Source organism: Patiria miniata, unplaced genomic scaffold (genome assembly GCF_015706575.1).
Source record: "Patiria miniata isolate m_02_andy unplaced genomic scaffold, ASM1570657v1 HiC_scaffold_11, whole genome shotgun sequence".
Taxonomy (NCBI): Eukaryota; Metazoa; Echinodermata; class Asteroidea; order Valvatida; family Asterinidae; genus Patiria; species Patiria miniata.
Genome location: NW_024037049.1, coordinates 5406465 through 5434456, shown reverse-complemented (window position 1 = coordinate 5434456; position 27992 = coordinate 5406465). Strand labels below are relative to the sequence as shown.

Below are 27992 nucleotides of genomic sequence, written 5' to 3'. Positions count from 1 at the left end.
GTCTGAGGTATTTATGAATAAGTGTTAATTGTAAGAAAAATGGACTGTTCATTTCGTCAAGAGAGGAGAAAAATCAAAGTGCGCCACGTTAGGGGGCGCGCCACGTTAGGGTACACCAACAATATTTCAGCCGGCTGCTAATTCAGTAGCCCGCCCTCAGCGTTTGTTAATCGCGCATATCGCACGTCGCGTTCTATGAGAGTTCGAGTGAAACGTACGTGCAGTACTTAATACGTGCATAGCGCATACAGTCGAGCGCATGCTGCATGCCTCATCATCAGATCAGAGCACAGAGCGTACATTCGGAAGGACATGAAGGAGTGCCCCCGTTATTACCGGCGTAAATTGATGGTTTGAGGCACATATTTCCGCGTTCGTTTTGCTCTTTTGTGTACGTGTGATCTTCATTAAAAGGTATGAAATATGGTCATTAATATTACAATCTCAAGTACGCAATGTGAAAAAATAACAACTTTAACCTATTGAGGAATATTTTAATAATAATGATTAACATTAACAATCGTGTATTGTCAGTAAAAGCTTTCATACAGGTCCTTACCATGTCCAACAGCATGTGCTAATCTGCTTGTATGTGTGTAAATTTGTTGTTTACATAACGGCAGTGTATATTTGACTGTGAGCCGATGCCTGATTGTTTTCGTTGTTGTACTGGCACTGCACAGTATTGAGAGTCCCAAATTTTGGACTAGCACATGCACTGAACATGCACATGCGCAGTCAGTGTTTTCTTAATCATGTTAATCTTAGGATTTAAAATTTGCTACCATGCCCATGCATAGTGAGTCTTCGACTGGTTTCGCATTTACATTGTTTGTCATTGTTGCTTCGTATTCAGGAGATGGGAACCAGACCTATTGCAGTTTCAGACTTTGTATCCTTTTTTTTTTAAATCCTCGGCTCTAGAGCCACGAATCAGAAAAAAAGATGAAAAATTCTGCAATAAATGTAGGATTTGATTAAAACTTTTACGTTTGGGAGAAAAACGTTTTGTTTTGTTTTTAAATAAGTGGTCTCGAATTTTTTTAATTAAGTGGCTATTTTTATAGTTCGACGTTTTCCTTGGGAATCCAGACATGCGATGTTAATTTTCGTTAACCAATCCTCAATGAGAATGTGTTTGGGCTTCACTGCATGTTCTCCTTCAAATATTTATTTTTGTGTTAAATCGAGTCCCACTTTTTACTATTTTTTTAAGGGAAGTAAAGAGTGAGAACCATTTAGTTATTTATCATATATGTGTTGATCAAATCCCATGAACAACCAACAGCATATAACAGTACATATATTTTGAAATGCAAGACAATTGCCTATTGGCCTCCAGAGCGCGCGTGTACTAACAGCATCTTTGATGAAAACATGGCACACCATCCCTGACATTACAGGCCCAAACAGCCGATAAATATGACTTTTCCCTGGGAGCTCTGCACATGTTTCACGCTTGTCCTTTACAACAGCGTGAATTGCTGTCTTGCGTAAGGGAATAAATGTGTGCTTGGAAGGTGTTAAACACTCTATTTAAGACTGGTTGGAGTCTGGTGCTGATACAATGTAATTACTCGGCCAAAGGCAAGGGTAATTATCAGAATCCAGACTCCAACCAGTCTTAAACATAGTGTTTAATACCGACCAAGCACATCTGTAGGCTTATTTATTCCAATTCATCAATACCTTTTCGGTCAAAAAATAAAAACTTTTCAGTCTAATTAAAAGTCAAAACAAGTCAAAAATTATTAAATTTCAACGATTCCGATCAACAAACCACCCCTCTAGCTATACAACATGGTAAGGCCCCTGGTAAACAACTCCTTATATGGATGTTGTTCATGTAGTTGTGTGCTGTAATGCTGTAGTGTTTTAAGAGTCAGACATTGAAGACTTTTCCCTTTTTATGTTGCTTAGTGTCTGATATTTTTCCCATTTCTGATTTTAAATTCCACTGTGTTTTTTGTCTGCTGAATTTACAGGCTCAAGATGGGTAGAAAGAGCAGACGAAAGTATAACCAGGACCCGGAGGATGTGGCTAAGGCTGATAAGAAGGAAATCACATCATTATGCTCACAGATACTGGAAAGTAAGTGGATGTAACCAACCTTCTCCCAACCCCTCCACAACACCACCACCACAGCCCACCCTATCCCACCCATCCCCACCCCACCCCGTCCATCCCATCCCTCTCCACCCAATCCCACCCCTCCAACCCCTAAAAAAAAAATGGTTTCAAAGGTAAAAGAGCCATTAAAATACAACTTTTGATAAATTTGCAAGAAAGACAAACCATCAAGGAACCATTTTGAAACTGTATGGCTATTATGCCAGCCTGTGACCAATCTACAGTCAACTTTCCCTGGTGTTTTGTTTTCTAGTCGCTGGCAGACCGTCACCCATGACTCCAGCAAAACAATGGGAAGAATACCTGCAGATTCACAGCTTAGTGGAGAAGATCCGCAAGAAACAGCATGGTAAGATTCAGTAGTTGTCTGGTTGGCTGTCAGTTTGATATGTTGCCCAGTTACTCACGGCCTGACGTATTCGGAAGAAGATACTCACAGAAAAGTGAGCTCTGCTGTTAGCTACACGTCATGATGCATGTGTGTTATTCACAGGTTTGTGTGTATTGTTGTTGTATGATAATGCCGTGAAGGATAAAGAATATCAGTGGAAATGTAACAAAGGTGAAATGTCAACCCCTGAAACAGAGAATTTGGGATATGCTTGGAAAGTACCAGTATTAAAATTGTGTTGGACCCATTATTTGAATATTGTGTTTACAAAGCAGTTTTTTTTTATTGGGCATCCTGTCGAGTTTGGGGGTTATATACCTTAAGGGTCTGACAATTTGATGTAATAATAATCATTGTTATACCTCAGTCTTGAATACTGTATTTTCATTTGCCTAGAATGATCACGTGTTAAGTTTATAAAAAGTCATGGCACACTCCCTGTGGGACATCACGTATGTGATATCCCACAGGGAGTGTGCTATGACTTGTACAGTGTGAAACGTTATTTTCACCATGTTTTCACGCATGAGTGGGAGCAGCAAACTAGCAGACGATCAGCCGTTTCCAGCACGGTACGCGTACGCGACATGCATGTGAGTTGACATTCTATTGTCGTGATTGTTAAGCTTACTGCTGTTTGCTTCCGTGCTTTCAAAGTCCAAAGAATCCAAGACAGAGGTATAACAAATTGGCCTCAGGTGCTATGCGCCCCTTGGGTGTTCAAAATGTCATATCCCAGATCACAGCAGTCAACAATTGTTAATTGTATGAACATGCTGTGAAATGGCATTATGACACGATGACTGTGAATCAACCTACATGTACAATAACGACAGACTACATGTACATGTACTTTAGACACCACAAATCTCAATAGGTGGCCAACATGTTTTGTCATTGTGAACAAAACATTCATCATTTAAAAAAGTTACCTTGAAAAACAAATGAAATTTAGGAGGGAAAATTGCAAATATTTGGAAAATATAACCCAAATCACATGCACAGATTGTAGACAACTATGTTCATGATACATATTGTGATGCATGTCATTTTATGATGTCAGTGTTTGATGTGTATCATAAGAGAAAGAAAATACCGCTAGTTTATAGTCCCTTACATGATATACAAAAATGTGTGTTAAAGGATTGCCTCTGAGTTCCAAAGAACTTGGCATTCACAAGGCTTATTCTTCAATAACCCCCCAATTTAGTCGTCAATTGAATGCTTTGATGCAGATGTTTCCTTTGATGCAGATGTTTCCTTTGATAACCATAATCGAGAGGAGCACGTTGAGGAATTCATGGCGTGGGCTCACAGCCAAGACATCATATGTGACTCGGTCAGCATCCATCAAATTGATGAACAGGGACTTGGACTGAAAGCAGTCAAAGAAATCAAAGTAAGATATCAACAGTATTTTCCTATCATGACATTATAAGGGCTGATCCTGAAAAATGTGGCCATGCAAATCCCAAGCTCACCCCAACCCACCCCACCCCAACCCATCCCCACCCCAACCCATCCCCACCCTGCCCCAACCCTGCCCCAACCCATCCCCACCCTGCCCCAACCCATCCCCACCCTGCCCCAACCCATCCCCACCCTGCCCCAACCCATCCCCACCCTGCCCCAACCCATCCCCACCCTGCCCCAACCCATCCCCACCCTGCCCCAACCCATCCCCACCCTGCCCCAACCCATCCCCACCCTGCCCCAACCCATCCCCACCCTGCCCCAACCCATCCCCACCCTGCCCCAACCCATCCCCACCCTGCCCCCTCCCTTCCCCACCACACCCCTCCTTGCCCCACCCCACCCCTCCTTGCCCCACCCCACCCCTCCTTGCCCCACCCCACCCCTCCTTGCCCCACCCCACCCTCTTCAACGTTTAGAGTAGGGTGAAAAAATGTCCCCTACAAATTCTGGATATTGTGGTCTAGCCAGTACCAACTGGCACAAACAAATGCTAGACTAGTAACACCACAGTGCATACTGATCAGACAGCCAAAACCATGTACATGTACAAAAGGGGGGGTTCGGGGTCCAACCCCTCCCCCCCCCCCCTGCTCTGACACCAAAAAAAAGAGAAAATTATAGCAATTATAGTAATACTAATTACCTATATGTCCACCTGTCTGAATATCTGAATCTGATGGACCTGACCCCCCCCCCTTCTCAAACTCTTAGATCCGCCCCTGTCATGTCTGGTTATCGTATATGTCTGGTTATCGTATAAATGTATTTGTAGACAACTGAAAGCCTTCAAGGCAGGATACCAGTGCACTGGTAACCCTTATTCATTTGTCTCACACACAGCGGCGGCGGAACGGGTTTGAAACTGGGGAGGGGGCATCACCAAAAAGGGGCACTTGCATTTTTTTTTTTTTGCACATCTGTGCTGAAAGGTCGACACATGTTTTTCACCAGACACTTGGCCTCCGTAAAATCAAATAGTGGGGGTGGGGGGGGGGGGGGGGGGGGGGGGGTTACCATCTTCCAACATAGGGGGCGCTCTTCAAAAACGATGATTATATGCAAACTATACATTACGTGCCCATTTTCAGGGCGTATTTATGGGTTTTGGGGCTCGGTTTTCATATTCCTCGTTTATATCACAACTTATCTTTACCATAATTGGGAAATGGTTAGTTCTAAGAAATAGTAAGATATTTTAAAGGATTTTTTTATATCTCGAGGGGGCACATTAATGGCCGCAAAAGGGCACTTGGGAAAATCTGGGGGGGCAAATGACCCCCCAGCCCAGCCCCCCCCCCCCCCCCCCCGGTTCCGCCGCCCATGCTCACACACGATATGAGTTAACTGTGCATCCTCATTTAACGATGACAGATTTATCGTGCATTTTCTGAGAATTATCTTATAATGAAGTACAGTTGACTTTGATGTTAATCATGGATGTAGAGGTGCTGTTAATTACGCTTCACTGCTTGCATTGACATGAAGCATGTATGTTTCCGTTTCCAACAACAACATTTTCAAAAATTCTTCATCCCTGTGCCAGTTAGAAAACATCTGTCCTGTTGTATGCTGTCAGTAGCAGCATAAAGTGATTACACAAACTCTCATTAAAATTCCACCTTGAATTCATTTTGATGCCTGTGCATTTTAAGGCACTGCATCCCTTTAAATCTGCGTAGCCTGGCCTAATTCTTCTAATTTAAACCTTCTGCCAAACTGGCACACGTGTGTATAATGTATTGTCCAGAGGTTAGATGTATGTGGGTTATGATTCATACTCATTGATCAATGTCACAGGCTGTTGGGTGATACCTTCCTGTATTGCTTTGGGCTTTCTTTGCAGGAACACGATCCATTTCTAACGGTGCCCAGGAAAGCTATGCTTACCGAGGACCGAGTGCTGGACTCACCTTTAGGTAACTAACCATGGCATAGTTTGTTTTGACAAATAGGTTTAAAGGGGCATCTTTTCTTCATGATGTCTGGTTGCATATGACAGTGCAGCTTATGGACAATAATTTAATACCTGTTTGATTTTCTTTGATAATACAGTGCGAGTCAAAAAGAAAATGACTGAGTAAAAAAAAAATGTTAAAGATGTATGTGGCTCGCTCCATTTAATAAATATGACATAGGAAAAAAATACATGTTATTGACTAAGTACTAACTGAAGATTTCACGTAATTTGCGTACTCTATTCTCATATTATATCTATTTTAATAGAAATACCACAAAATTCAGCTGTCCACCACTGATCATTTACAGATACGCATTGATGAATACCTTGTTTTTTACCATGTACAAAATTAGCAAAGCAAAATAAACAAAACTCACAATTCTAATTTCAGAAAAAGACTTTATTTATTCCTCTGATACAAAACAAAACATAAAATCTGACAGTAAAAATGACGTTTCGGTCTTGGCTCACACTGGAGTTCCTTTCATAGAGGATGAAATAAAACTGTAAGATAGCTGCAAGGCATTTAGCATTTCATGGACAGCTGTGAAAATTGGGTCTTTTAGTAAAACATGCATAACTTTTGATTGCAAGGATCAATTTCAGTAAGTCTTTTTTTCACATGAATGAATGTATGTTTTATTGGTGTATCGCACGTAATCCCTTTTTAGGGGGAAAAATGTTAATCTTGGTCACTTTTATTTTGACTCCCACTGTAGAAATAAGAGCTTTAATGATAGTAAAAAAATTCAATGAGAAAGAATATTTATGAATTCACTATCCGTTACACTTAAAAAAAACAAAAAAAAAAACCTATAATCACAGTGCTCAAGTTAAGGTAATGTTTTTTTTTCAAATTCAAAGGCTACACAAATTTATAAATTAGGAAAGAGTTTTTTTCCCACAAAGGTCTTTTCATGGTAATTATTTTTGCAAATTGAGAAGTCCCAATATACCCACATGACGGCCTACGATTGGCTTTCAAAACATTAAAATATGTCTTTCCACACTATTGGTTCAGTTACCCACATAGAAATAACAACAGGTCTTCCTTAAGTGTGAAAGGCCTTGTGATTCCATACCCAGCCAGATGAATGTCAGTGTCTGACTTAAATGAACGGGATAAAATGCCAACAAGAATCAGAACTTATCGTAATCACCTGGGGGAAGTCATTAGGGGACGGAATGACTAATCTTGTAAGGGAAGCCACATGCTCTGTCATGCTCAATTAAGACTCCTTCAGAAGATGTACATATGCTTCTGTTAGACAAATTAAAGCTTGCGTGCCACGATAGCCCATATTGGGAGTGAATTTGATGGATGGGAATAAAGAATACATGTACAAGCAAAAGACTCCAAATTGGATGCGGATACGTGCCTCTTACGTGATGTGCCGGCATAAGGAAGGCGATATCCCCATGGGATGTGTTGATGGAGCACACAGAATGTGAATAATGACACCAAGATACATGAGTAAAGGCCACTAATTATTTTCCACTGTTTCTGCTGTTGGGGTTTTGCAGATAAAAGAATTCATTGTATGAAACATGCACGTACACAAGTTCTGTAAATCTTGTTCAAAAGAATAACATTTGGAGTATAAATGGAGTCGGTGCACATTTCCATAGTTTCGTCACAGCCCCACTTACATTGAAATTGAACTCATTTGCTACCACGGTTAATAAAATACAAACTTCTTAAATAAGTTCGGTCTCCAGATAGTAAACTAAACCTTTGAAATCTCAGTATCCAATCCATAGGGCAAGTGATTTATCTGTGTTTGACGGAGACAGGCAGAACAGAATTGCCCAATTGAAAAAGAATTCATTTTGTGGAAATAAGCGCTTAACTGAATACAAGAGATGCAAAACTTTGAAGGTAAGAAAAACCTGTACGCCATTTAACAATACAATCACGCACCGTACAGTTCCAATGGAAAGGTTAAGTCAAAATTTAAAGAAAGGGTTTCGACAATAGATGAAAGTTGAGTGGAATTATGTTGAAACAAAGTAAACTGCAGATCAACAAAAACAATTGCAATATTGAAATGGGAAATTTGATGTATAATTTGTTCATTGTGTGATTTGACAGGCCCACTTATCCGGAAGGATCGTGTCCTACAAGGCATGGCCCATGTAGCCCTTGCCCTCTTCCTCTTGATGGAGCGTCAGTCAGAGCACTCCAACTGGAAACCCTACATAAGTATCCTTGCAAGCAAAGTACAGTCTTGTATTGAAAGCATTATCTGCTATAGAACATATGCTTTTTTACTGCACTACCTACACATCATTATTACACTTTATGTAATTTCAGTTGGTCAGTTTAACTGGACTGTTATTTTGGTCGGACATTCACAACTTCGGAAATTCAAGTATTTTGGAAAACAATCAGTTTCTGTTGCAACCACTTTTCCCTGTGCTTTTTACTGTGGAGCAATATGGGCTGTATATAACAATGGAGTCCAAAAATAATGAGTTAGTATGTTAAATTTATGTGCTTGAGCAATATCAGTGGGTTCTGTCTGAAAGGATGGTTTATTAACTTTCCATTGATGTGATACTTACACCCCTGCAGTCATGGATGATTAAGCATTCATGGATGATTGTGAGCAGTGATGTGAGCTGTCCAAACAATGCACCGTCACTGTAGACTGTGTGTTGAAATAGGAGGCTGACATGGTCCACAGTGCATTGTTTGGCCAGCTTATGTTACCCCTAAATCAGACCAACTTGGCAATTTGTTTTTCTCCAAAGAACCTTTAAAGGTACCATACAACATTTGCAAACATTATGAAATACCTTACTTGATGGTTAGTGAATAACAGTCTCAAGCATCCTGTGAAATCATGGCACCTAGTGTGCTGTCATTTTCAAGAAAAGTGGAATTTTTGTATCAATGATGGTCGGCTGACTTTTGTTGGAATTTTTGGGTTTTTTCTATATGCCCTCATTTTACCAAATTTATTTAGTCCACATTTTGTTTGCAAACTGTTGCACATCAATGAACTGGTGCAAGCCATCTAGTCTGGTTCCCTGACCTGACAATTCTCCTACATCTCCTACATCTACATATAAATTGCTCCGTTTCGTCTGAAGTAGGGTCAGGGACCAGGCTACAAGAACAGCATTTTTATTCTTGGTTTTTCCAGCATCTGTGAACACAAAACTTTAAACAGGCCAGTGTAACAATATGCAATAATATACTTATCCCGAATCCATCCATTTCTGAAAATTACAATCAAAGCAAATGTTGTATATTTCCTTTAAGAAGGAAAATAAGCTTTATAAAAGAAACAAAAAAGATGTTTTGAGCCAACGTTTTGTTTTTCCAGGGCTATGGTCGAGTGTAACAACCAAAAGATGCCCAAACGGATTTAGGAGCATGGTATGATTGTGAAATTAAATGAATTGAACCAAATTCTGACTAGTACCCTTTGGGCAGAGACACTAATACATTGAATGATGGCTAACATAGAGTGTGGGTAGCTCAGTTGGTAGAGCACTACTGCAGTCTTGCAAAGGTGGATGGTTCAAATCCTGCCAGAATAAATTTCTTTGCTCACTTAATGAGGGATTCTGTCCCCACGTCTCAATAGTCTACTTTCCAAAGGACTTCATCAACTTACTGATGAAAAGATTTTCTTCAACAAAAATAAAAATTGACCAGTTTTAAAAATTCTTAACACACACTTGAAGATATCTTACCAAGTTCCTACCAAGTTCCACTGTACTTCACTCCGGATGAGCTACAGCAGCTGCAAGGATCCCCAACATACAGTGAGTAATTGTTGCCATTATGCAGCGTCCTTCCAGCGTTTGATGCTTTCCGTCTACCGGTGTGAGACGGGAACAGTTCTCAATAGCTTTCAACATAGAGTAGGTAGTTTGCATTTACACTGTAGTGAGCATAGTATGCAGGGAGCCAATGCTGCAATGGGGTTGTGTGACAGTATGCTTACAAGTAGGAAGATGGCACAGCAAAGCTACTGTAGCATATAACATGCCTATTAGAAAATGAAATAATGCAGTTACAAATGGCACATTCCAGAACCCCCGAAAGCCTGTTATTTTTCTGTAAACATGCGTGTCCTTGGGAAGGTTTGTTTGTGTAACCCTTCCCATCGCAATATGTATGTGCCCCTCAAACCTCAATTAATTTTTTTCAAGAAAGAATGAAGGACCCCTTGAGGCAATTAAATATGCATGGTGTGATTATTAACACAAAGCGGTAGATTGTAACATAGATGGCTTTGAAATCAGGAATACTATTGATACAGGAGAAGCATAGCTTAAGAGGTAAATTAACCCAGTTACCCATGGTGTTTTTGTTAGGAATCTTCCCAAATCCTCCAAAATATACTTCTTTGGAGACCCCCCCCCCCCCCAACCACCAGTTTTCAAAATTAGCAGCAGCCAGTTAGCCTTGAGAAATGGCTTGGTATATACTGCCTGATAGGAGTCCAACCCTCGTGGGGGAAAAGCTCTAAACCGACCTGAAGTAGCTTCTTCGTACTCAGTATGAATGCAAATTCCAATGCAAATTTGTGACGTCACGTCAAGTTTTCGTGCTGCTAATTCGCAGAATTTGAACATAATTCAACTCTTGCAAATTTTGCAGTGGATGTTTTGTGACATTGAATTCGCTGAGCATTCGCATTTAGCATGAATTATATACCAGCCTTAAGCCCTGTAGAATCCTTCAAACCATGTGGCTAGTTTGGAAGAATTTGGTGGGTTAGGATTTAAAGAGCACTCTGATGCTACTTCAGACCAGTGAGTTTGTATCTTAAGTTGAAGATAGTACTATTCTCACAACTTATCTTTCTAACTTTGGAGTTTTAAATTCTAAGAGGTTGTATCTTGAGTGATGTTTGTTGATTAATCTGCTTCCTACAGCCAGTTACCTTTAATTGAAGATAGTAATATTCTCACAAGTTATCTTGTTAATAAGCCACGTTCCCAATGGAGTTTTTCCCACGGCAATGCGGAACTTACCATGACATTCCTTTGTGTAAGTCTTCCATGACCACTTTCGGCTTTGTAATTTTACATCGCGGTCGCGTTAAGTTGACAGGAAGGTGATTTACCATCAATCCCCATTGGACTTAATTTTGTCATTCTACAGGAAAGTAGTGGTAAGTTAACCAAAAAATTCCAATGGGAACATGGCTTGTCAAATATATGAAGCTCCAGAAGTGTAATTTGCATGAAATGAGTGCATCCAAAATGCCCTTTTATTACTTGAATCATGTGCATGTGAAAAGTGTGTGTTTTCTGTAGATTAGTAGTAGTTAATACTAACACTGTTGTGGATTGCCTTGTTTGTTCCTTCCTCGCATGCAGCTGATGCACTAAAGCAACACAAAAACATCGCCAGGCAGTTTGCTTACTTCTACAAACTCTTTCAGGTTGGTGACAATTAAAGCTCCTCCCCCCCCCCAACACAGACCCGCCCACCTGAAAGGGGAAAGTATCTTATCAGATCTTGCTGATGTGATTGTGATTAATTACGTGTTCACTTTGTGAACAAAACAGCTGATTCTTGCTTTTGATCACAAAATTCTTGCTTTTGATAAGGGGCAATTCCACACCAAAGTGGACATGACACCAAAAAATTCAAATACATGTGACTTAAACAAATTTGGCATCAAATGAAAGCTAAAAGTCTATATTTTCAAGATTTGAAGTCGGAATTTTATTTTTTATACATTTCGGTACCAAAAACTAGGATTATGTAATAATCCTGTTTTAATCCTAAAAATGGGATTAATAGTGATATGAAAGTATTCTACCAATAGACACACAAAAATATGTACTAATGCCATCAGTTTCTGTCATGAGAAAGTATTGGTCTTGAAAAACTGACTAAAACTTGTTTTTAACATTTTGCGTAATTTGTTTCGCTTCAGTGACTTCTAATATTTCAGCCTTCGAAAACGTCCTTCCGTTACCGAAAAAATACATATTTTTAATTTATTTTGAAAACTTGCAGTATGAATGCATTGAAAGTTATTGTGCAAAGCAAGTTTAGGTAGGCCTTCAATATGACATTATAACTGACACTGCTGTACTTCTCGTTTTTTAATTACAATTAATTAAATCACGTCCTTCCGTTACCAAATTGGTAACGGAAGGACGGTAACGGAAGGACAAATCGTATTTTTATCAAATGTTACGACATTCGGCTCATGTTTGAAAAATGAAAATCACTGCAAATACATGCATGTATAATGAGCATTGAAAGGACATTCATGTGACCCACCTTCACAAAAGCGGGATAAGCAGGGCAAGGTGTTTATTACAAAGGAAGGCACAGGCATGTACAACATGTACAATGTACATGTACATATATGCCGATGTACCAGTACTTGTACATGTACATGTATGGAGTTGTTGCAGAAAATCAAATCATAAAGTTGCTGCCATCAGCATTCATGGACAATAGAGAAAGATACGAATTCTGTGAAGCCATTCCAGAAGCAAATTAAGTCAAAAATGAGATGGCAGAAAGTACCGGTACTTTGGGGCACTTTCATTCAATTTACATGTGTAAGACATGTGAGGTGCAGTCTTTGACAAATTATGCCCAAGTTAGCAACTTCAGTTTGGATGTTTATAAATTAATTGTTACTACTCTAAATCATTGTAATTTGATTTCAAACATTGATTTTAGAGTTCAATTAAAAGCAACACCCAACTGAAGCCATCAGTTCTACCGGTAGATGTTTTTACCTTAAATGTACATGTAGGCTGGTCGCCCCCCCCCCCCCCACCCTTTAGGTAAACCTTTGAACCTACCGGTATTATTATTAAAAGTTGTTGGTGAACATGTAACCAATATACTCAAGTGTTCAAATACTGTGTATTTAAACTTTTAAGGATTGAGGTGATGGGTTTGAAATCTATTTCTGTAGTAGTCCTGTGTTCGTGAATTATGTGTTTTGGGTTGTTTTCGTTTTTCTTTTGTTATCATTAATTAGCAGGCTTCTATCTTTATCTCAATAGTTTCTTGGGTATAATTATTTATGCCAGGTCTGCATATTGTTGATTTCACATTCAGTTACACATTTAAGCAATTTGTTTCACTTGTATAGTTAGTGTAAATTCACATTTTGTTCGTGCTATAATTGAGTAAACCTTTTGTCCTTCCGTTACCGTCCTTCCGTTACCAAATCATAATCTGCTTAAAACGTTGTAATTATATTACCGAAACACTTAAAGTCAAATGAAAGGTGGTATAGTATAGATAAAGCTTCAGGGATTCCAGTTCCTACCTTTAAAATATAATTGCCCCATAAAATTCACAGAGTTTTTGCAAAACGCGAGTAAGTTGGAAAACCCTTGTCCGTTTTACCGTCCTTCCGTTACCGACCTCATTAATATTCATAATTCATAAACGGGAGGCATTCATGCCCCCCAAAAGTGTGGAAAATGAAAGTAGCATTATAGCAATACAAATATGACATTTGTTTGCTGTAACTATGAACAGTGTCTGTGATACACACATTTGAAATTTTGTTTAATGAGTGAAAACGTCCTTCCGTTACCGTGGAATTGCCCTCAGGCCAAAAAAGAATAGTTCTGCTTCCGGTTACCCGACCGACCCTATTTTTAGGCTGCGACCCTAAAATTTTATCGGCAATTCCAAAAAACAAAACAAAAAAAATGATTGAATAAATAAAAATAAAAACATTATGTCTTGTCTGTCTTCACAAAATACCTCTCAACAACCCTTTTGCATCAAAAATGCTTGTATTTATTGTTTTCTTACTTACATTCGCTATTTTTTCAAAAGAAACCTCCGTTATTTTTACAAATTCGCTTCGCGATTCAACTACTTCGCAATTCGATGTCTATAATCACGTGCGTAATAAGCGCAATGCGGCGACGACTGGTTCCCGCCGCGCCGCGCAGGGGCCAATGATGAAAATGTGGTAACTAGTCTGTGCACGGCTATGCGATCGATAGCGCTAGCATGGCTATGCAGGCGCAGGCACGTGCTCTGTCAACTGGTCGGATTCGACATCGTAAAAATGCCAAGAAAGACATCGTAAAAATGCCAAAAACACCGATGGAGAAAGAACATTTTTGCAAGTTAATTCACAGATTTGATATAGCTTGTCCGTGTATGTATTTTCCGTGCTCAAGAGTTCATTTTGAGATCGCACTACTCGTGTTTGGAGTGATACAATGCAGCGTGTTTCCCGAAATGTTCGACCCGTTGGCCGCGGGCCACACATGTACAAATGTACATGTACAGTGCATCACACACTTCGGAGTTTTGGCCAGCTCCCATTCTTGACTAGCGTTGTGCATATGGTGCGAACGACCTGAATTTTCCACAATTTTTTTTTACGAATTATCGAACGTAAATATATTGACAATAATTAAGGTAGGTTTTATTCACTTTTTGTGGCCATTTTGTGTATAGCTTTCGTAGTGCAATGGAAATAGTTCAGGCTAAAACTTCGCATATAAATGAATACCCCATTCAATCTGCATAAAAAAAATTGGCCAAAAAAAAAAAAATTCCGACCGACCGACCCTATTTTCGAAAGGCATGTAATTGGAAGCAAAACTATTCTTTTTTTTGATAACAAAGATTGACATAAGGGCAGGTACCCAGTACTTTATCTGTTCAACAAAGATGACTTTCATTGTGCACCAGTTTTTCTTTATTTACAGCAAAAGTGATATTAATACATGATCAGTGTACTTTTGAATTTATTAGAATGTGCATCAGAACCGGGTACCCAAGTACCCAACCGCTGATGTCAGGAACTGGTTCCAGATTATGGGATCGGGTACCCATAATCAACCCATTTACAAATTACTTAGTAAGTTCGCAGACAATGGAAAGCAAAATTTGTGAATGCCAATTGTGGGGAATTTTCAAAATGAAAATCAGGCTATATGAAAAACCAAAACACATTTCACACTTCTGTGCATTTTAACACACCACAGATGACGCTCGCAAAAGTTGCAATTTACACTGTAAAGACAACTTCCAGACAACTTCCAGGATTTGAATTTTGTGTTTGGGATTCGTTTACAGGTTTTTATGGGTTTTACTTCAATAATGCACACCACTAGAATTTATACAGACCCAAATTTCTAATTGTTGCTGAAGTTGCTCAAGCAAGTTTCTAGTCAAGGAAAGTCAAAAAAAATATAAAGTAAATATTACAATTGAGAGATATCTTCAAAGTTTAATGTAGAATTTCATAAATTGAGCACACAACAAAACTACGTCATAAATAGCAGCTTGAAAACTCCTGGTCTGTGCTGAGTGAAGCAAAAGTCTGCAACATTTATAAGTTGATTTCCTCTGTGGATTACAGATGCACGTGGATGCTGTCAAGCTACCACTCAAAGAATGCTTCACCTATGATGGATACAGGTATTAAATATAATCAGCTTTGTACATATTGGTATTTAAGGAAATGACTTTCAATCAAGAGGCAGTGGGTCATTTTTACCAATGCCATTTGGAGCTAGAGAGGTGCATACAGTTTTTCTTGCAGAATATTGATAACTTCTGTAAAATTCTTGCATGTCTTGGGTCATTCCTTCAGCCTATAATCCATTGAGTTGTTGAAGCACTGTAAAAGTAGCCTCCGGAGTTGATCCATGGAGTGCTCTGTTTGCCTGAGGCTAGCCGAGGGAAATGGAACACTTCATGTATGGACCACCGAGGAAGGCTAGTTTTACAACAACACGAATTAAAGCAATCAATATTAGTTTTATAACACCTCACCACAGAGTCTGCTTGATTAATTGAACCAAAATCCAATTAAAATGTACTTCTATTTCAATATGAAATTAGTTAAAAAGTTACTAGCACTTTTCCAAACTACCCCTTCATGAAATGTTTGAACCCAACTCTGTAGCATGTGGGAACAATTCGCACAACGTGCACACCCTTATGCATTTGTACACAGACCTCCGGTTGCAATGTTTGTTCCTATGTGTATATAAGCCATCAGCCTGGGGTTTGGTCAGTATCAAATCAGGGCATGAATGATTATAGTGCGCATGCGCAAGGTATACCACCCCTAGAGAGGTAACAAGCATTTTGATGGACAATTTTTTAAAAAGGGTGATAACACCCAAAAAGCTGCCACTGCTGCAATGCTATCATATATTTTCCAACTCTAGAGGTGTATACCTTGCCAAAAAATCGCTATGACGATTATTCCTCTCATTTGATACCGGTGGTCAAAATTTTGGACTGAGGCTGATGGCCTAATAGCACTTTCTCAAACTGACACAGTCAGTGTGTAGTCTTTTTGGCCGTGCACAGCAAGATAGTAAAAAAATTGAATGCCATGTGACTCGCTCTTGGCCAATCAAGATACAGAATCTGCGGGTGAGATGTTATAAATTCAGATATTCAGGGTACAATAGAACCACCAGGTGTTATAGAGCTAGTTCAGTCAATGACCATTAGTCGACATTCGTAGCTTACACGTCCACACTACTTGCAACGTGTGAACCTCTCCGGATGGTCAAAATGTCATCACGAAACTTCTGGTCCCTGGCTCCCTGCTGTGAATTGTGATGCCCAAGGGTACTGGTAACCAGCGATGCAACCAACCGCATTAGGCTGGTTGCAAATTGTTGACTAATCAAATAATTGTCTTCATTTGTCGATTCAGATGGGCAGTATCGACTGTGATGTCCAGACAGAATCAGATTCCTTCTGAGGATGGTTCCCATCTAGTGACAGTGCTCATTCCACTATGGGACATGTGCAATCACACCAATGGCGTGGTGAGTCCCGGCCAGTTGACACTGTGTATTCTGGATCCAGAGTATCCCATTGTTTACATGTATGGGATTTATAGGACCGAATTACACTGCAGTACTGCATCAAGGGGTTACTGAAAATACTCCCTTGTTGCACAAAATTTGACAACAGGGCACAAAATTGTATTCCTTTTTCAAAAGAAATTTGCTTTTTTCCTTTTTTTTTTTTTTTTTTTTTTTTTGGTTTCACATGATTTAAGTCGGAAATTTGTCTTTGAACATGTTGAATAACAAGTTTTTGTGGTTGTGTTTTACTGCACATAAACAATCTGCATAAAAAAATCAAGTAAATAAATATAGGATATTGTGTAAAGGGTGTTGACTGTGAAGTTGAAAAGCATTTTTTAATGGTGGCGCACTGCATGGACTCTGTGGACAAGTACCCCCTCAACGGTTGCGAAGAGAGAGTTGGACTGCGAAGGACATTTGAATGCATTGCTAATGATACTTGATATTTGTTGAGCGCGAGGAGAGCAATTCAGAATAATATCTGCGGTAGCATGTGTAGTAGAACAATTATGCACTTCATTGAGTAACGTCAAAATAACTGAAAACAGTTAAGCAAAATGCAACTAAAATATCCCACATTTATTTAACTAGTTCAAACTCAATTGAAACACAATACTGATTCCTTGAAGGAAGGTTGATACAATGAAAAATAATTCTGGAGGTGAGCCAATGTATGACCCATAATTCTAACGTATCGTTTCTGTCAACAGATTACCACTAGCTTCAATCTGCAACGAGACAGCTGTGACGGCTTAGCCCTTCATGATGTGGCTGTGGGCGAGCAGGTCTGTATCTTCTACGGCCTCCGCTCCAACTCTCATCTCTTGCTGTACAGTGGCTTTGTCTACCCTGAGAGCGAGTGCGATAGTGTCAACATTCAGCTCGGCATCAGTAAGAACGACCGGCTGTACGCCATGAAGAGTCAACTTCTGGCCATGATGGGATCCGCTGAGTAAGATCCCCCCTCCCCCAAGTTACCATCTTTCAAAAACAAACTCTGCCATTAGCACTTGGTGCTGTTGTCTTGTGTTGCTGATTTCCTGTGTAGTCATTTATACAACTGCCGAGCTTGATCTTGTGTTCTTGAGCAAGGTACTTTATAACAATTGCTTCATCTCATTCTGTGAATACACAGGCCCTTGGAAGAGTAAAGTTATTCGTATTTTCTCAGAGTCTGCTACAGCCAACATGTGCCTTCCATGGCTTCTATCCACAGAGCTGACATTGTTTCAGAAATGATTAGTATCATGCTGATCACAGGTAACAGTAATACTTTTTTGGTGTGTTTAATTGAAGATCATCTATCAACCTTGCGGTGGAAGGTGGTGATAATCCTGTCAGTCCTGAATTGATTGCCTTTCTGAGAGTCTTCTCCATGGATGAGGGTAGGTCTAGGATTGTCTGGGTTCTGTTTGTCCAACAAGCACTTTGGAAAAGCCAAGATATCAAAGACTAAATCCTGAAGATGGCGACGTGCTTTCATATCTCAAAATGAAACTGAGCACAACATTTGGTTCAGAAATTTTTGAATTTTCTCAAAGCTACATACAAATGCATTAATTTGAAGGCTGTTGATTATTGATATGGACTTTCCTTGAGTTTCTATGATTTGTGTTTCTTAAATATTTCTCAATATAATTTTTGTTCTGACAGTTTGTTTCACATCTCAACATAATACATCCTGAAATGTTCTCATTCTTTACCAGTGCATTCCAAATAGTGATATATAATGCAAACACTGAATACTGCATGTACTTTCATTGAAAACCAATTCAAATTGAAGTTGAAAATAGTTGTACATGGTATTGCATTGCAGAAGAGTTGGTGATACGTATGTTTGATAAGAACAAGACAGAGTCCTTGGGACGGCTGATCCGTCCCAATTGCCTCATCAGTAAAGCCAACGAGCTACGCGTCTGGTCCTTCCTGGAGACCAGACTGTCATTGCTGCTGAGACAGTACAAGACGACCATTGAGGTAAGCAGTGCACGCAGCATGAATGTCGAGAACAAGTGTTGAGTCAGAAGTCACTTTTAAAAACTCAAGAACAAATACAATTTCAAGTTTAAAAGAGCATATTTGTGACCAACCATCACAAAACCAGTCACTTGGATCAATTTTTGAAAAGTAGGATTTTGCGCTCATTGGAAAGGACATTGAATAAGCTTTCCAATGATGTATAAAATATGGGAATCGAACAAAATCTAACAGAGTTATAGGGCCTTGGAAAGTTACAAAAAATCGCTCAATTTGTAGTTAAAGTTTCCCAAATAAACTCCTTAGCAAGGCACTTTTCTATAAGAGCAGTCCAACTGAAATTTGCACTATACGTTCAGCACTTGGTCTAATTTATTTACACAAATGTTCATCAATATTCCATGAATTATAGGCTGTATCTCAAAACACGGCCGTGTGACTTCCAGTGCGTGAAATTAGACAAAAAAAGTGGTCAGACAAAATGTCCGAGCACAATCAAAAGTGTTCTGCCATTGTCAAGTTTTGATCTGCCATCTGAGACGAACTTTCAAAAGGCCGCGTTTACTATACTTCAAACACGTGGACGGTACATACACGTGTGTACATGTACAGTATGTATGTTTACGTACGTACGTATCCATAATACACACTATGTAGTTGCAATGACAAGCGCCGGGCATTCACGCGCTCGTTTCTGTAGTAAGCCACGTTGTGAGAATTTAGTAACAATCACGCACTTAAAGCATACCGCGCAACACAACGTACTTTGATCTTGCTAAATTCTCATTACATGTATGCGCGTCAATGTCCTTATAATATTTAGACTCGTCACTATACAGACTCGATTCAAGTCTGCAGAGCACATAACTTAAACTGGGTGAAATTGCAGTTCTGAATGTCCAAAGAGGCTCGATCGAATCATTATAGCAAGGAATAGAGGTTGAATCAGGTCCAATTTAACACTTTTGCCCAATAGAAATTAACTGGGAATTCCACAAACGGCCACTGCTCATTTCCATAAAATGACTTGAAAAGTACAAAAAGTTGTATTAACTGATTTGTAGAAGAAACACGAAGACTGCTGATCGAAACACAATTTATCGACTTGATTTCACGTCTATTTTTTGGCAAACGGCACATACGTACGAATGCCAATCTATCGCTGTGCACGCCGCGCTGTACTAGACTGTGTAATGATTGGGGTGTAAACGCGTTGCATCTATTGCGTGAATATAAGACAACACGTACATGTAGTTAGCAGCCGCTCAGGGTACGGTAAGTATTACAGACCGGATCATCGGAAATAAACAACAAAATACTTTTGAGTGCAAGCGTTTATTTCATACTTCTGAAAAAGACAACTCCACAAAGAATACATAAATCGCTCGGACATTTTGTCCGAGCACATCTGCATTTGGTCGGACAAACCATGAAAGTGGTCGGAAAATGTCCGACTGTAATTTCACGCACTGGACTTCCAATTGGTTTTGTGCTGGAGGGTCACATTATTTTGTCATTTTGCTGTCCAGTCCGAGTCAGCAACACAGAGTCTAGTCCGAGTCCGAGGTGTCAAGTCCAAGTCTGAGGACTTGAGGCGAGTCACAACTCATACATCGCTGACTTTTGGTTGCTGCTATAAACAACTTTTAGATACTCACTATGGGTTGAATGCATTGTAACTTTTATGGCAACTCGTCAGGATTAACCAGCAGTATTTTCAGGGTTTTTTTCCATTATTCTAACTTAACCAGTTCGCGTTGGAGGACGTGATAACACGCACTGGCTGTTTTTGTACACAGGCACGGCTAATAGGTTAAGACGTCTAGATTGCCTCGAGTTGCCTCCGGGTGACATCTAAACACGCTAATCCCTCAAGAATTGTTTTCCCTTACATTCTCTTTGTTTTCCCTTACATTCTCTGTCCATGACAATTTCTACTCTCTTTTGGATGGAAAAAAGTTGTCAACTGATGAATATTGTACGAACGTTTCAGACCCAAGTCTGTATATATAATAATGAAAAACATGATGATTTGTGACGTTGAGTAACAATGAATCTGTTTGAATCCCAACAGGAGGATATAGAGCAACTCTCCAAGACTGACCTGTCGTCTAACTCCAAGCTGTGCATTCAGCTGCGTCTCTTGGAGAAACGCATCCTGCACAACGCCATTGCCTACATCAAGATACGGCGGAAGGACACTGAGGAGCTAGCTGATGATGCCGTCTGTTACCAAGAAGAGTTGGAATCAGAAGATATGGATAAAGTCGTGGAGGTCCCTGACGCAAGCCCAGCGCAGGTAGCAAGGTTGGAGTACAAGACCAACCCCATTGACACTCAGTCTGATGGCAGTAGCTCCTCCAATAGGAACTCCTCCTTGTCACTACAGAGTGATACCAGTGAGGATTCGATATCCAAGCCCGTGAACCAGATCACTACTGAACCATCAGATAGCATGGGGTCTGCCGTGACTAACGGAGACAACGAGTCCTACAACAGTGAAATCAAAGTGAACGGTACAGTAGACAGTCTGAACAACGCATTGAATGGTATCAACCTAAATGGGGACAGCAGTCATCCAGTGGATGGCGACACAGAAGGCAATCATGCCGCCACAGTCTCCAATGGTCACAGTGAGTTGAATAGCATAGCTGATAACAATTAGAAACACAAGGGGTCTACACTGCTTTTGTCAACCCTCTTATTGGTTTTTATTTTAATTTTAGCAGGTTTGAGTTGAATCAAGCCGGTGGATGAGAGAAATTGAGTTTAATTCTGTCCTTCCAGGGGTAGGGATGAGTGTCACGTAAAGACCAACATGGAAGGTTAGTCTTTCGGGAATAAAGATGTTTCCAAGATTATTGGCTAATCCTCTGTCTATGTAAGTGTATTGATCTCATGGTAATTTTATGGATTGTGATTACTTGTGACAATCGTTTACATACAATGACTCGGTAGCCTGAAATACAGTCGCTTTCTGCACAAAATGTTTGAATTCTAAACTAAAACAATATTCTTCTGGACCAACATTGTGGTAATCACTGATTACATCTCTGATTATCTTAAGAAAAGTATTTTTTTAAAATTAAGATTGAGTGCAATACATGCCAATACATGTATAAAAAAGACTGCAGTTGGTGTGTCCAATTGCTACTGTAATTTCATTGAATCTAAACAGCTTAGGGGCAGTTTCACGGGAAAGGTTGCAAAAAAGTCTCACGGGGGGTCAAAAATGAAACTTGTTGTATGGATACAACATGTTTATTTGTTGAAAGTACATACATAAAGGTACTAGAAAATGTTAAAGTCAAGGCTTAAACATTTTTTCGTTTCAATTTTAAGGCACTTTACACTTTACAGACCATAAAATTTGTCAAATAAAGGTAGGTATCATAAACTGCTAATTCCACATCTCAAACATGCTTAGAGTTGCTTTAAAATGATTGATAGTCATCACAGTAGTCATATCTTGAATATTAATGCACTCTAGGCTATGAAAAATACCATGTTTTTTCATATACTGACGGAAAATTCAATTTTATAGCTCTCTTTTCCTTGAAACACAAACTTTCATTTCTGATTTACAGAAAACCATGCAGCATGCTGATTATTTGCACTTTTGTCCAAAGGCTGTGTACATGGAAGAACAATTGGCAAAAAAATTGTGTTTATAGTGTGCTGCGTTACAGAGTTACCATGGTCTTTATCATTGCTATGAAAAGGGTTTACTATGTTCAGGAAAGGACAACAATTTTAACAATTACTACATTCAGTCAAGTTTGATCTTATGAAGCAACATTACAAGAAATATAACCATAAAACTAGAGTTGGGAGGCTATACATGTGTCAGGCAGATCAGTTTGTACCTTGTTATTACTCCACCTAACTAAATTTACGTTCAGGAAAGGACAAACTATTTAACAATGCTTAGCATACCGGTACTGGTAGCACCATGCATTTCCTGAATGACAATAAAGTTAGTCTGAAGTAATGTCCATTCAAATGATTATAATTACTGCTGGTGAAAACATAACTTTATATTGAGACACTGATACCGGTATACATTTGTACATGTATGTATACATGTACATGCCCCACAAAGAAATGCCTAGATAATTAAACTGTACTATCCAGTGAAAAAAAAATTCAGTCAGCATGGTGCTTTTTACAAAATGGGATCTAACGAATAGGCACATCAAGCCCAAAACAGTTTGAAGAATTTGTACACACGTACAGTACATGTATGCACGGAGGAAGGTTCATGTGTATCTGTACTTGTTCCTTGTTAAATGTTTCAAACATGTTCAGGAAAGGACACACATTTTAACAAGGATCAACATACAAGTTGTGCATGATCAGTGCATAAGCTTGACTGTTCCATTTTTCATAGCAATTAAACTAATGAAATGGCTGCACACAGAAAGAATTGTTAAAACAGTGCGGTACAATGTATAACAGATGTTGTTAAACTTGTTTAAAAAAGTGTCCTATCCTGAACACTTGAATACACAGAAACTAGACTAAAACAGTAAATTTTGATTACATTTACTCAAACTAATGTGTGTATTTTGTGGAAGGGATGGTTTGAAACTGTAAATTAGCCAATTCCTGACAAATATTGGATTTAAGTGTGACTTGTAAAGATAAATGTATATGCACATGTTTACTCATTGTGTGTGTAATCATGAGTGAGTAAATGACCTGTAAGAACAAAACGTTAACACTTTCTTGCCATTTAGTTGGTTTTAATTTTAGAACATAAACTTTACAGATAATATAAGCATAAACTTCATCAAATTTCTGCAACAATGGTTTTGCCAAGTAGTCTGTTAAACTATATGTTCAGGAAAGGACAATGCAGTTTAACGACAATGTCATGACAGTAAGCAAGGTTCGAGTCTGATTCTTTTTGTAGTCTGTTAAATCTAGTAAGTACACCCCAGGGTACATGTTTATGTCAAAAAAGTTTTATCTCTGAATTCCTGTAAAAAAAGGGGGGCAATGTTCAGGAAAGGACATTTTTAACAAACATTTGCATGGCATATGCGACTGCTGCTTTATCAAATTTACTTGTGATTATCCAATTCCCATCTTTTTATACTTGATTACTGGAGTGTGTAGCATCATTTTGACAGGCAATAAGTTGTGTATTCTTTCTTTTAATTCTGGAAAAAATACCATGTTCAGGAAAGGACATTTTCAAAAAACATTTAACAAACACATCAATGTCTCACTCAAAACGGCATTACAAAAGAACGAGTTGGCCAATCCTAATGAAATTTGGTGTACATATTTTTGGGACATACTTCAATGTCGTTGCAAGTCTGGGTGGTTCCCATGGCATTTATTTTTAATTCTCATCAATTGCAGTTTCTAGAAAATGTGAATGAGACTCCAAATCTTGTCTTTTAGCACCCATGTGAGCTTATAATTTGAAAACCATAATGCGCAGAGCTGCAATTTTTTTTCTGGAGATTGCTACAACATTACAGTCCTTGTGAGACAAAAACCAGCAAATTCCAACCAAGTCTTCCTATGAAATAAAGCATCAATTTCCTATTTTTCATTTTGCAACCTTTCCCGTGAAACTGCCCTTAGGTAAATACTCTCAGAATCATATTAACATCAGTAAAACTTTCAACATCATCTTTGAGTAGATGTCATGGGCAGATCAATTGGCAAGGGTATTTTTTCTGTAAAATTTCCTCATGCTTTCATAAAAGAAGAGTTTTGCTGGCTACTGTTCACATAAATGTGTAAATATCGCTGACAATTGCTGAAAAATCATGCTTCAAAAGTGTAACTAAGTTACTGATATATGTGTCACAATGTGTTGGCTTCAAACAGATTTAACATGAAATTGCTATAAATATTATGCACAGACAGTATTATGAACATGTGGTCAAAAGAGCATGTTTGATTTCATTGAACATTGGGCAATATTGTTGAGAAATTGAGGTTTGTATCTAAGCATTCCACTCGGAAACTTTCTCAGAGAATCTGACGTCACATTCCATATTTCTCTTTCCATATGTTCCTCAGTGATTTTGATAAGAAAGGGGGACGGATCAAGTCAGGAAAAAAAACTTACAGGTGTATTTTACAAGTTTACAGGTGTAAAAATGTAACAGAAGTAGCCACATATCCCAATGGCACCAGAAGTCGTTTCAGTGTGGCAAGTTTTAGCCCACAAGGAGACTTTGATTCAAAATAAATTTGCAAGCTTTCCCGTACTTTACTGTTTAATTTACATGTGGTCTTATACACAGCTAAAAATAGCATACCAGATATGTTATGGCTCTCTTACGTGTAACAGAAAGGCATACACATTCCTTTCCGATAAATATTGTATTATTACATAAGTTGAGCTTATTTCACTGGGGAGCTTGACCGAGCTTTTTGTTTCAAGTTTACCAGAGCAATGATGAAATGTGACGTATCTGTTCATACAAAATGAGAAATTCTGTAAATATGTGTCATGTCTGAGTTTTGTATACTATGTAAGCTGTACTGTGCATGTGGATGTTATAATGAGGACCAAAAAACCTGTTGTGTTGCCCTCATCATACCAACCCAAAAATCTGGAAATCTCCGGTTGTTTCTTGAATTTTCTTTTTCACTTGAAAAACATTATATAAACTTTAACCTTACAGTATCTATTTCTTTGCAGGCCTAATGCCATTATTGTACATTTCGTTACAAAACTGGTAGTGCAGTTCGAATTTACCGTATTTTGTACGTGTAACCGAGGCTTGGGGCATGTGATGTGATATGCAATGTACATTGTATCGCATGTATGTACATGTACACAGTATAGTTGGCCCATGCAGTACATGTAGACTAAATGTTTCATGTACATTGTTAGAGGGGAATGGTAACTGAATGGAATAGAAGAAAGGGTGGGCCTATATGTGTACTATGTATACACCCCCCCCCCAAAAAAATCCCCGACTGACCGACCCGCCTGATATTTTTCATATGAGGTCAACACATTTTTTTTTTTGGCCTGCTGCTGTGTTGACAGTGGCTCCAATCAAATGTTATGGGCTCCGTGCGCCAAAGAAAGAGGGCGCCCTTTTACCTAGCAGAGACATTTTGCTGGTTGACGCGCACCGTTCCTTGTGTGTGACGCACATACACCAGGAGATTTGTACTATGTACATGCAGTGGCCGCGCTTCGTGGCCAATGAATTGCAGTCAGGCAAGATGGCGTCGTTCGGTCACCCCCAACTGTACTTTCTTTGCCGGTGAGGGGGTACTTGTGAACGGAGCGGATACCATGGGATGAGATTGTGAATTTTAATTAGCTGAGAACTGTTTACGTGGCGTACTGTAAAAGTTCACGTATGACGACCTGGTGGACTCCACCGAGTACATCACCTCATATTACCTGGCACATGTAACATGAGCTTAATCATTCTTGAAGACTTTTTTTTTTTTTTTTTTTCCTCCACTGCTTATACAACACAGCTAGAATAGAGCCTAAGTGATGTAGCCTGGGGTGTGCATGTGTCAATGCGGCCCCATGTGCTTGTCAATGCAGAGTGCTTAATATCAAAGACTGAACCATGGCACTGTTCAACTAAAACACAAAGGGTTGTGAAAACAGATAAAAAAGTCCCATGTTGACAAAAAGGACAGTTTATTATACTGTTACCTCGTAAGGAAGTGTATAGTGTGAGCATTTGCACTGGTTCCTAGTTGTCCTCATTCTGTTTATTCAAATGCGGCTTAAGGGGGCGTCCTTTCACCGACAGTAATTTTTAAGGACGTTAATTTGGAAGCATTTCCTGTTAACCAAAAAGTTTTTCTTTTCATAAAATTCTGTATCATAACCATAAAATGTTCATAAAATTCTGTACGTAGTGTGATTTCTCTAGATGCTTTGTGCCTACAGGAACCTCTCACTGAATCACTAGTGATGGAGGACAATGAGAAATATAGTAGTTGCTTTATGTTTTACTTTGCACATGCATGTCCAGCCCAAACTTCTTGTCAAGCTGCATGTGCTTCAAAAATATCATAACAGAAGTTCTTGTTCCTGGCTGTGTGGTTTTTATTGCAATACATAAAGCAACCAACCTAATTGCTATACCTCATACATATTCATGATCGAGAGCCAAGTTCTCACTGGTCCCTTCACCATTAAGTGTCAGTTGCTGGTTTTGCTGTTTACCAAGCGTGCAAGCGAGGTTTCACGCACAGGTTAAATACATTTATGCATGCGTAGTGGACTATTGCACTGATTACTAGTGCGCTAGTCCACTATGCATGCACTTTGCGAAGTAATCATGGAACTCGCGCATGAGGGTAGTGCGCACATGCGAACATCGCCCTAGCATGTGCATGTAGCAGCTACATGAAAAGATGGGGCACACGCACAACATTGTGCAGAGAAAACTTAGGCGTACCTTCACAACATTTTTGTGAATATGTATGAGGTAAAGTAAAACAAATAAAAAGGGTATTGGAAGTCGACAGACTAGTTCCCTCGTCTTTGCCTGGGGAACTATTATCTAGTCTGTCAACTTCAAGTACCTCGGGGAGCTAATATCGACTATCAACCCTCAAACCATGATTTATTTGTTAAATAGTCAACTAGACTAGCCCAACTACATGTATCATCAACTTTGTTATACCTCTGTCTTGAATACTGTATTTTCATTGACCTAGAACAATCCATGTTAAGTTTATAAAAAGTCATGGTACACTCCATGTGGGATATCACGTACATGTACCTGATATCCCACAGGAAGTGTGGGATATGCTAGACATTGTACGTACGGTGTGAAACGCTTGTATCGTTGGTACCCACGCTATTTTCACCATGTTTTCACACACGAGTTGGAGCAGCGAACTAGCAGACGATCAGCTGTTTCGAGCACGCGACATGCATGCTTGTGAGTTGCCGTTAGTCATGATTGTTATGTTTACTGCTGTTTGTTTTCGTGATTTTTACATCAAAGTCCAAAGAATCCAAGACAGAGGTATAGACACCTGAGGGGCGCATAGCCTGGGGTGCTGTACGCCCCTCAGGTGTTCAAAACGTCATATCCCACGTCACAGCAGTTAACAATATTAAATAGACCACCCACATCTCACATCACTTCTTAGAGCAGATCTATGTTCCTCTGTGATACGCATGAGTAGATATATTTTACTTTCATTGTCACTGAATTTAAATAACAAAACCCTGTCCTCGGTATATGAAGTACATGTAGTTTGAGGGAATTTGTTCAAAA

General features: G+C 39.2%; 1 protein-coding gene across 1 annotated transcript; it reads left to right on the top strand.

The window, feature by feature from the left end:
* The first annotated feature begins 209 nt into the window (after positions 1-209).
* LOC119742864 (actin-histidine N-methyltransferase-like) lies at positions 210-21928 on the top strand. The gene is made up of 14 exons (XM_038219089.1): positions 210-414; positions 1986-2092; positions 2385-2480; positions 3776-3921; positions 5842-5914; positions 8048-8158; positions 9652-9732; positions 11299-11363; positions 15297-15355; positions 16614-16728; positions 17484-17725; positions 18070-18158; positions 18590-18750; positions 20825-21928. The coding sequence occupies exons 2-14, from the start codon at positions 1993-1995 to the stop codon at positions 21413-21415; spliced, it is 1929 nt and encodes a 642-aa protein (XP_038075017.1). The 5' UTR covers positions 210-414; positions 1986-1992; the 3' UTR covers positions 21416-21928.
* Positions 21929-27992: the final 6064 nt, after the last annotated feature.